The sequence below is a fragment of the Petaurus breviceps genome, unplaced genomic scaffold, assembly GCF_028583685.1.
Source record: "Petaurus breviceps papuanus isolate PSGF00001 unplaced genomic scaffold, PetGlider_PUasm1.0 172, whole genome shotgun sequence".
Classification (NCBI taxonomy): domain Eukaryota; kingdom Metazoa; phylum Chordata; class Mammalia; order Diprotodontia; family Petauridae; genus Petaurus; species Petaurus breviceps.
Genome location: NW_027185755.1, coordinates 1396476 through 1407471, shown reverse-complemented (window position 1 = coordinate 1407471; position 10996 = coordinate 1396476). Strand labels below are relative to the sequence as shown.

At 48.0% G+C, this 10996-nt stretch overlaps 1 protein-coding gene across 1 annotated transcript in view; it reads left to right on the top strand.

Moving 5' to 3' along the window:
• The window catches only part of C3 (complement C3), a 36907-nt gene that overhangs the window by 15122 nt on the left and 10789 nt on the right, over positions 1-10996 (top strand). The window contains exons 14-29 of the mRNA XM_069082892.1: positions 1057-1215; positions 1867-1996; positions 2228-2299; positions 2457-2657; positions 2973-3084; positions 3293-3378; positions 4056-4195; positions 5803-6015; positions 6395-6461; positions 6582-6668; positions 6945-7148; positions 7256-7331; positions 8305-8464; positions 9207-9302; positions 9606-9762; positions 9872-10035. Of these exons, the coding sequence (XP_068938993.1) occupies positions 1057-1215; positions 1867-1996; positions 2228-2299; positions 2457-2657; positions 2973-3084; positions 3293-3378; positions 4056-4195; positions 5803-6015; positions 6395-6461; positions 6582-6668; positions 6945-7148; positions 7256-7331; positions 8305-8464; positions 9207-9302; positions 9606-9762; positions 9872-10035 (2124 nt within the window). The remainder of the gene's footprint in view (positions 1-1056; positions 1216-1866; positions 1997-2227; positions 2300-2456; positions 2658-2972; positions 3085-3292; positions 3379-4055; positions 4196-5802; positions 6016-6394; positions 6462-6581; positions 6669-6944; positions 7149-7255; positions 7332-8304; positions 8465-9206; positions 9303-9605; positions 9763-9871; positions 10036-10996) is intronic.

The window sequence follows — 10996 nt, the reverse complement described above, 5'->3', positions numbered from 1 at the left end:
CTCTCTCTCTCTCTCTCTCTCTCTCTCTCTCTCTCTCTCTCTCCTTTTCTCCCCCTCCCTCCCTTCCTCCTTCTATCCCCCACCCCCGCATTCTCTCTGTCTCTTTCTCTGACTCTATGTGTCTGTCTTTACCTCTCTCGATATGCCTCTCTGCTTTTTTGTTGCCTATTTCTGTGTATTATGTCTGTGTCATTTCTTTTGTTTCTCTTTCTGTCTTATTTGTGCCTCTGTTTCTTCTGTCTCCACTAAGTTAAATAAACATTGATTTAGTACTTATTATATTTGGAGTTAGAGGACCTATTTTCAAATTCTGACTCTTTCCCTTACAACCTGTTTGGTCTTAGGCAAGTCAATGAACCTCACTAGGCCTCAGATTTCTCTGCTAAAAAATGAATGGGTTAAACTAAATGGTCTCAGAGGCACCTTTTATCTCTACACCTTTGATCCTGTGATCCTATTATGTATCAAGCCCTGTTGTGAAAGTAGGAAATAAAAACTAAAATAAAGTATTATTCCTGTCTTCAAGGAGTTCCTATTCTATTGTGGGGGATAGAATTTCTACACAGATAACCATGATAAAAGATGGGTGTAAGTGGGGCAAAGGAGAGATTGGTCAAAGAAATATAGAAAAATGGAAAAACATGTGCCTTTCTGTGTTTTTCTTTCCCAAAATCTCTCTGTCTCTTTCTCTATTTTTGTCTCTGCTTCTTTGTCTGTTTTTCTCTCATCTCTACCTATCCAGTCTTCACTCTTTTTGTTTTTCATCTCTGTCCTCATCTCTCCCCCATTTTATTTCTCTCTCTAGCTATTCTTGTCTGTTTATCCTTTCATTCTCTCTCCACTTCTTTCCCTCTTTCCATATTTATGTCTGCCTTGGTTTCTATTAAAAAGTTGAATGAGTCACCTCTAGAGCTTGTGAACTCCCTGTCTCCAGAGGTCTCCAAGGACCAAATGGCTGTTACTCCACCTCCTCCTCAGTTCTTTCCTAAAGACGTGACCTGGCCATGTCCATTTCCACACCTCCAAGCATGATTGAATTTCCTCTCTGCCTCTTAGCTGGTGGTGAAAGGAGCAGGGAATGCGGAGAGAATACACCAGCCTGGGAAACAGACCACACTGAAGATTGAGGGTGATGCTGGAGCCCTTGTGGGGCTTGTGGCCGTGGACAAAGGGGTGTTTGTTCTGAACAAGAAGAATAAACTGACCCAGAGCAAGGTGGGGTCTGGGAAACATCCCCTCACTGAACCCCCTTTATCCCCTCATTGAACCCCTTCCATCTCCCTCATTGAACCCCTTCCATCTCCCCCATTGAATCCCTTCCATCCCCTTCATAGAATCCCTTTCATCCACCTCATTGAACACTCTCCATCTCTCTCATTGAACCCTCTCCATCACCCTCATTGAACCCCTTCCATCCCCTCACTGAACCTCTTCCATCTTCCTCACTGAATCCTCTCTGTCCTTCAAAGTTCCCTTCATTCCCCTCACTAAGCTCAGCTAGTTGGTGCAGTAGATAGAACATTGGGCCTGGAATCATAAAGATAATGAGTTAAAACCTGGTTCATATACTCCTACGTGTATGACACTGGGCAAGTCACTTAGCCTTTGTTTGCCTCAGCTTCCTCAACTGTAAAATGGGAATAATAAATTGATTGGGATGTCTGTAAAGTGCTTAGCTTAGCACATAGTAAATGCCATATAAATGCTATTATCCCTATTGTCATCCTCACTGAACCCACTCCATACCTCCCAGAGCTTCCTCCCCCCACTCACTGAATCTTTTCCCCCCCCTTACTGATTTGCCATGGCCCTCAGTGATTCCTAGCCCCTTACTTGGCTCCTGCCTGGACTTCTCTCTACCTCCAGGTCTGGGACACAGTGGAGAAAGGAGACATTGGCTGTACTCCAGGCAGTGGACAGGACTATGCCGGAGTGTTCACTGATGCTGGGCTTGCTCTCGAGACCAACAAGAAACTTCAGACAGCCCAGCGGTCTGGTGAGGCTTGGGGGAGGCTGGAGGAGTGTGTGTAGGCAGTGCCTTGAGGGAGTAAAAGGTCTAAAAAGGATGTCCATAGGGCTTGCCCAAGAAGGAAGTCACACAGAAAAGCCCCTTCAGGACCTGATACTTACTGCTGAGGGAGCAAGGAGCAGAGAGATGGGGATCCCACCAAGTTCACCTGGATAATCTTGTGTTCTCCCTCAAATCTTATCTCTCCTCCGCTTGCAGACCCCGAGTGCCCAAAGCTAGCCAAGCGTCGGCGCCGCTCTGTCCAGCTCACAGAGATAAGGAATGACAAAGGTAAGGGGATAGCACCCATCAGGCCAACACTGCCAGCAGTGTTGCCCCTTGCCCCACACAAGTCCCTCCCAATGGAAGGGGAGCTCAGACCACCTCTTTCCTGGTTTCTGGGATGCTCCTAAGAGAGACTAAGGGTCCTGGGGTGGGGCTCTTGCAGCTGGCCAGTATAAGGATAAAAACCTGAGGACTTGCTGTGAGGATGGCATGCATCTGAACCCCATGGGCTACTCATGTGAAAGGAGGACAAAGTACATTTTAGAGAATGAGGAATGTGTCAAGGCCTTCCTAGACTGCTGTAACTACATCACCAAGGTTCGTCTGGAGAAACAGAGAGAAAACATCCTCAACCTGTCCCGAAGTAAGTGTCCCTATGCCTGGGGAGGGCCACATGGAAGCAAGTCATGGGAAGTATAAGAATGGACCATCAGAGATAAGGGGAGATGGGGCCTGGGATATTGGAGGAGATATAGCTTCAGCCTAAGGGAAGACATGGTCCCAGGGCCCCAGATTGAAGGGAGGCATAGCTCTGGGGCCCCAGATTGAGGGGGTGACACAGCCAAGTCCAGGCCCCAGCCTGAGTGGGGAGGTTTGGGTAGACAGTAGGTCAGGGAGCCAGGGTAAAGAAGCAGCTATTGTTCTGACCCCATGACCCCATTCTGTCCTACCTCCCCAGGTGACCTTGATGAGAACTTCATGCCAGAAGAAGACATCATCTCCAGAAGCCAGTTCCCAGAGAGCTGGCTGTGGACTGTGGAGCGACTGACAGAGAAGCCTGACAAGAATGGGTAAGTCTGAGACCCCCCGTGATGATCCTAGCCCCCAGCCCCCTTTCCACAGTCCCCAAATAGTCGTTCTAATCTCATTTCATCTCGTTCTCCTGAGATGATGCCAATGCCCTCCCCTCAGTCTTTAGGCCTCCAATCTGCCCTGGAGACAGGCACCACCTCCCCTAAGTTCTTCCCTCTTACTTCTCCCTCTTTTCCTCCCTCCCAGAATCTCTACAAAGTCCCACACTGTATTCCTCAAAGATTCCATCACAACCTGGGAGATTCTGGCTGTTAGTTTGTCAGACACCAAAGGTGAGGCTGAGGTGAAGGCTGAGTGGGGTTCAAGGGTGAGGGAAGGAGTATATTTATGTACATGGTACATGTATATGTTGTACACAAACATGCCTGTGTATAAACGTATACATACATGCTAAATGTGTATGAACTATATATATATAGTAAGTGTGTACAGTGTCTGCACATGCAAGGCATTGTGTATATGCATATAATGAGTGTGTATATGTGTGCATAGCATATCTATACAGACATACACACAACTATAAAGTCCTTAGGAATAGGGATTGTACATGTAAGTATGTACATGCGTGTGTGCATATGTAGATATATGTACAAACACACATGTGTATAAATGTGTGCACATGCTATGGAGGCATGACACATATAGTAAGTGTGAAGTGTATATACACACAGTGCACGTGCATGTTTGCCTATCATGAGTGTGTATACATGTCTATCCATGCGCATGTATGTACATGCGTGCGTGCATGCACACAGACCACTGTGAAGTGCTTGGGATGGTTCCTTTCTTTGCCCAGCACAGTGCCTGGCACATAGCCAGCGTTTAATACATTCTCGTTGATGGTTGGCGGATTGATTCAAGGGCATCAAGTAAGTTTGTGACTCTTGGGCCAAGGCTGCCCTCCTCCAGCTGCCTGTTTAGTTTTTGTTCCTGTTCCCCACTTGGGCAGGGATCTGTGTGGCGGACCCATATGAGATCACTGTGATGCAAGACTTCTTCATCGACCTCCGCCTGCCATACTCAGTGGTACGCAACGAACAGGTGGAGATCCGAGCCATTCTCTACAACTATGGAGAGAACCCACTCAAGGTGAGGGGCCCTACATGACCCTGCCTGGATTCCCACTCCCCAGGCTGTGCTCTCTCTGCCCCCACCCCTGATCTCACTGATGCTTGTTCCTCTCTCCCAAGTTTGAGGGAGAAGAATTGTGAGCTTCTTCACCAAAGGATAACTCATTCAACAAAGACTTCACTGCCCCTGTCCACTGCTCTCCCCTCAGCCCCATTTCCTAACAAAGTGCGCCAGACCTTTCAGGGAGAAGGTAGGGGTAGAGGTAGAGATAGGAGGAGAAAACATATACAATAAAATAGCAGAGGGGGGTGAGGCCTTAAAACAAAGAACAGAGAATAAATATTAGAGGGACTTTGGGAAAATAGAATGTCACAGAGGGGAAGGCAACCAGGACTGGTGAAGGGTTGGAAGGATAGACCATCTGAGGACTGGTTGAAAAGAACTTAGGATGCTTAACTTAAGGAAGAAAAGCCTTAGGGAGGGTATGATCACTATCTCCAAGAATCTGCAGGACAATCACATGGAATGCTTGGACTTATTCTAGTTGATACCATAGGCAAAACTTGTATTAATAATAATAATTCAGTGACTTTTCAGTCATGTCCCTCTTCATGACCCCATTTGGGGTTCTCTTGGCAAAGATATTGGAGTGGTTTGCCATGTCCTTCTCCAGCTCATTTTTACAGATAAGGAAACTAAGGCAAATAGGGTTAAGTGACTTGCCCAGTTAACAAGTGTCTCGGATAGGATATGACCTTAGATTTTCCTGACTCTGGGTTTAGGGCTCTATTCCATGTGACCCTGAATGCACTTGCTGAGGTGTTGATTTGGGCTTGATATAAGGTGAAACTTCCTAGAATTTAGAGTTGCCCCAAAGTGGAATCTTAATGGGGAAGGAGTTTTCCCTCAGTCAGTAAGTATTTATTCAGTGCCTGCTTAATGAATGTAAAGTATAGTCAGAAATAAGCATTTTTAAGCACCTACTGTGTGTCGGGCATTTGTGCTAAGTGCTTTCTGGAGGTCTATTTTTTTTTTTAAGATTTTTCTTTTTTTCTTTTTGGAGGGGGGAAGGCAGGGCAATTGGGGTTAAGTGACTTGCCCAAGGTCACAAGGCTAGTTTTGTGTTAAGTGTCTGAGGTCAGATTTCAACTCAGGTCCTCCAGACTCCAGGACCAGTGCTCTATTCACTGCGCCACCTAGTGGCCCCACCTGGAGGTCTTTAAGCAAAGGCTTCAGCAAATAGAGCACTTAGCAGGGACAATATGCTGGGGTGATGATTTAGGTATGTTTTGGGTTGTCAGCTAGGCGGCCTCTCATTCTTTCCAATGCTGAGTTTCTCTGTTTTTTGTTGTTGTTTTTTTGGCTCTTGGGGCATTGCATGTCACAGTTAGAAAGAAATTTAGCAATCTTCTGTATCCCCTCATTTCATAGAGGAAGAACATGTCTAGGCAGCAGACGTGGCTTGTCCAAGGTCACACAGGTAGTAAGTAGCAGGGCCAGGATCTGAAACCAGGTTCAGAGAACATGGAGAGCTACGGGGGTTCTTGAGCGGGGCAGGGGATGGGAAGGTCATACTTCAGAGGAGGGGCAGTGTCATTCGGAGGTGCCTCTCCCCTCCTCACCAGGTGCGTGTGGAGCTGCTCTACAACCCCGTCATCTGCAGCGCCGCCACCTCCAAGAAGCGCTACCAACAGGTAGTGACCATTGGTGCCAAGTCTTCTTTAGCCATGCCTTTTGTCATTGTGCCCCTGAAAATCGGCAACCACGACATTGAAGTCAAGGCTGCTGTCTACAACCAGTATATCAGTGATGGTGTCAAAAAGAAACTGAAGGTCGTGGTAAGTTGTAGGGGAGCTGGCCTTGCCCCACCTCACCTGCCTGCTCCCCTGGAGCCCGCATTAGATGGGCCCCTCTGGTGCAGAAAGCCTTGGGAATCTTAGCTGCTCAGAACTGGAGTATCATCCCAGAACCCATGGAATTCTACCCTCTCTGGACTGCAGGATCCCCAAACCTCTGGAGCTTGGACTCAGACTCTAGAACCTTAGATTAGGAGAATTTTAGAGTCCAAGAACTTTCAAATACAAAAATTGTAGGTTCCTAGAATTCCCCACCTTCCCACCCCAAGTACTCTAGAACCAGAGTCAATTGTCTCCAGAATGGGCTTTCTCTCCCATTCTGGGGGTGACCACTGTTTCCTCCCTACTACCCCCCACAAAGCCGGAAGGGATGAAAGTATCAAAGGCCGTGACCACTCGAACCCTGGACCCAGTGAAACTTGGCCACAGTGAGTTGGTGTTTGGGAGGGCAGGTGGGGAAACCTGAGTGGGACTGCAGTGGGGAGGAGGGTAAGGGAACTGGAGAGAGGACCCTCCATGATCTCCCCACCTTCTACCCTCTCTGTCAGATGGAGAGCAGAGGGAAGACATTCCTGCAGCAGATATCAGCGACATTGTTCCAGGCACTGAATCAGAAACTAGTATCCAATTTCAAGGTAACAGTGTCCAGGGATTCCTCACCTCTCCCCGGGAAGGATACATCTCCCTGGCCTCTCCTCCTCCCTCCCTCTCTCCCTCCCTCCCTCCCTCCCTCCCTCCCTTCCTTCCTTCCTTCCTTCCTTCCTTCCTTCCTTCCTTCCTTCCTTCCTTCCTTCCTTCCTTCCTTCCTTCCTTCCTTCCTTCCTTCCTTAGCACAGCTTTAGACATTGAGTTATGAGGTAAAGAAGGAAGCCCTTGAAAGAGCTACTGATGGGTCTCAACCCTACCTGCAGGAACACCTGTGGCCCAGATGGTTGAGGATGCCATAGATGGTAGCAAGCTGAAGCATCTGATTGTGACGCCATCGGGCTGTGGCGAGCAGAACATGATTGGAATGACTCCCACCATTATCGCCGTCCACTATCTTGATGCCACGGATCAGTGGGAAAAGTTTGGGGTGGAGAAGCGGTTGGAAGCCTTAGAACTTATCAAGAAGGGTGAGGATCCCTGACACTCTAACCTGCTCCTAGCCTCTCCCAGAGCCTATTTCCATGACCCTGTGGTCCCTTTCTGACCAAACCATACCCATTTCCCCTCCCCACAGGGTATGCACAACAGCTGGCCTTTAAGAAGCCAGACTTCTCCTATGCTGCCTTTCTAGACCGACCATCCAGCACATGGTAAGCTTGGGATGGACCTCAGGGAAGTCTCTTTCCCTCTCCCAGCCCACTGTGGCACTGAAATACAGGTGGGGGGTGCAAGCCCAGCTGCTAAAGGTAAGGAGAGCTAGCTAGCCTTGTCCAGTGTAGAGAGCACAAGATTTAGAAATTCATAGGCTGTCGGAGTGGAAAGGGCCCATAGAGTCCATCCCTCTCATGCTATAGACACTGAGTCTAGAGAAGGGAAGTTACATAAAAGATTATAATAAATATATAACATCATATAATATCATATAACAGCAATTTTAATAATAGCTTTATATGGAAGACTTTATGTGGACAAAGCATTTGCCTATCTATATCTTTGGGAATTAAATGGTATAAATCTTCTTATCTCCATTTTACAAATAAGGAAACTGAGGTATAGAGAAGTCAAGTGACTTACCCAAGGTTGCAGAGCTGGTATCTGAACCCAGGTCCTCCAACCTCAAATCCAGTGAACTTTTTTGGTATTCCTATGGTGTCTAAGACTGAGAGCACAGACCTCCAAATGAATGTCAGAGCTGAGAGGGCCCTTAGAACAGAGAATGTCAGAGTTGGACGAGATCTTAGAACAGAGAGTATTAGAGATGATGTCAGGGACTTTAGAACACACAATGATAGAATTGAAAGGGCCCTTTGAGATCATCTAGTCTGCTGCTGAAGATGAAGATGAAGAAACTGTGGCTCAGAGAGGTCACATGATATGCTCAGAGCCACACAGCCAATAGAAGAACCAGGACCTGAATACAGATCTTCTGACCCAAGTTCGATTTCTTTCCAGTATACCTTGATGACTGTAGTTAGGAGACCTGGGTTCAAATCCTGCCTGCCACTTTCTGGCTCTGTGCATCTCTCTGGGACTCTAGAAGGCAGGTTAGACTAGATGAACACTCTGTGCTTCTGGGAGGAGCAGGTTCTTGTGGTGAGCTGACATCACGATCTTGTCTCCCAGGCTGACGGCCTACGTTGCAAAGGTATTCTCCATGGCCACCAATCTCATAGCGATCGATGCCCAAGTCCTCTGTGGGGCAGTCAAATGGCTCATCTTGGACAAGCAGAGACCAGATGGAATGTTCCAGGAGGACGGTCCAGTGATCCACAAGGAGATGATTGTAAGGCTCCCAACTTCCTCCTAGGGAGGTTAGAGGGAGACAGAATGTGGGGAGGCAGCAGTGACAGGAAAGTCAGACTCCTAGCTAGGCAGAGATGGCGGGGGAGGGAAGGGAAAGTGGGAGAGAGAGAGAGACGGGGAATTTCCTAAAGACTTACCATTTACTAGGCACTGTGTCAAGCATTGGAAATGCAATCAGGAGCAAAACAAACAAACAAAAAAAGTCCTCAAAGAGTTTACATTCTAGCATGGGAAGACCACACATAAAAGGGAGCTGAAAAGTGTAGGAGAGGGGAAGCATGATGGCCTCTGGAGGTCATGCATGCACTGGTCTGGATTGGAAGTTAGCATGACTGCAGGGGGTGCTTCCTCAAATCCAAGGTTCTGGGGAGGAACTCATTGATTGGAGAAGGAGGCCAGAGCTTGAAAAGCCTTTCTCTGGGTCAGTAGGGGTGGGAATCATGAGCGGCCTGGGTGGCAGAGGCTGGGCCTGGCATCATCTCCTCTGATGAGACAGACCCCTGCCCTGTCAATCCCCCATTGTCCCTGACCCTCACCTGTTAGTATTAGCCCCTGAGGGAGGACCCAGCTTTAGCCCTCAGGAAGTTCCTAGTCTAACAGATCGGAAAGTCTAACCCAAGGAGGACTGAGACTTAAGGCTCTGAGATTTTCTAGGAGAAATGGGAGTTTAGAGGCTGAGAAGACTCAAACTCAATGTATAACCTGGTCTTTTCTCTCCTCAGGGTGGCTTCAGGGGTGGGGAGCCTGATGCCTCACTCACAGCCTTTGTGCTCATTGCTTTGCATGAAGCAAAAGACATCTGTGCAGGCCAAGTCAATGTGAGTGACTCCCCCTTACCTATCTGTTTGTGTGCCCCAATCCTCCCCCAGGCTCCATTAAGCTTGCCTTAGAATCTCCCCAAACCTCCTAGACTTCAACATCTCTTTAGTCTTATGACTGGTGCACCAACATTCAAGTTTCCCTTGCTGCCTCAAACCTCTTCTCTGGTCCTTGGGGAATAAAAGATGGCCTTCCAGGCCAGAGGGCATGCTAGGTGGTCTGTGGTAACTGCCAGGAGAGGAGGATATGGCATCAAGTGCCTAACAACAGTGCTGAGCAGGGTCAGGGTCTTCTTTCCACAGAGTCTGGAACGAAGTATCAACAAAGCAGGAGACTTCCTGGCTGCCAAATACCTGTCCCTGACTCGGCCCTACACCCTAGCCATGGCTGGCTATGCCCTGAGCCTGCTGGAGAGACTTGATGATGCCAAGGCAGATAAGTTCCTGAAAGCAGCCACGGGTGAGTGATCCCCCTCTCGGTAGAGAAGGAGGGGCAAAGAAGGAGACCCAGGAAAGTCCCCAGGCTGGGGAAAGCCAGTCAGCATATCTGAGCTCTCTTTCCCCCACAGATGGCAACAGTTGGCAGGAGAAAGGCCAGCAGCTGTACAATGTGGAAGCCACATCCTATGCCCTTTTGGCCCTACTGAGACTGAAAGACTTTGACTCAGTCCCTAGGGTAGTTCAATGGCTCAATGAGCAGAGATACTATGGAGGTGGTTACGGGTCCACCCAGGTAAGTGGGGCCCAGGCTTTTTGGGCAGGGGGCACATACACACACAGAGTTCTTCAGTGGCCTTCCTAAAGGAAGTATCCATAGGCTGTCTGTGCAGAAGGGACATGGCAACAATACTCCAACTCCCCTTTCATCCTGAGTCCTGAATAGCATTGGTTGTGGCCACCATCCCATTCACTGAAAGGTCAGCCCCTTTTCTCCGACTATCTAAGCATCAAATGTGGAATCTTAGAGAACTACATAATATTGAAAGACAGAAAAATCATAATGTAAGCATGGACCTTGGTAGAGAGAACTTCCAGGGAGAAAACTCCCTCTTACCAATACAGATTGGCACCTGGCCTACAATTTATAGTCTCAAGAAGTTGCTAGAACCCTGAGAAATTAAGTGACTTTTTCAGGGTCACATTGCTATTTAGAGGCTAGTCTTGAACTCAGGTCTTCTTGACTTTACTGGCTATCTCCTCTGCCATATTTCCTTAATTAATCATTAGTGTTATTATTTGTAACCCCATCTGTAGCCATTCCTAGTTGTGATAATTATTATTAACAGAGAATCAAGTACTTTGAAGTATCAGATAGAATTATGTAACTTTAAGCCCCCAATTTACTTTAGCATAAATTTATTGGCACCTAATATGTTCTTGTGCCAGGTACTACCCCACACAACATGAATGTAAGAGCTGGAGTTTCAGCATGTAGAATGTCTGAGGTTCTTAGAGTCAGAATGTCAGAGCTGGGAGTGGGGGTGGGGAGGGGGTGGTGGTGGTAGTGCTTAGAACAAGGAAAGTCAGAGCTGGGGAGGTCCTTGGGGCACAGAATGTGAGATCAGGGAGTCCTTGGGGCACAGAATGTCAGGGCCAGGGAGTCTTTGAGGCACAGGATGTCAGGGCTGGGGAGGTCGTTGGGGCACAGAATGTCAGGGCTGTGGAGGTCCTTGGGGCACAGAATGTCAGGGCTG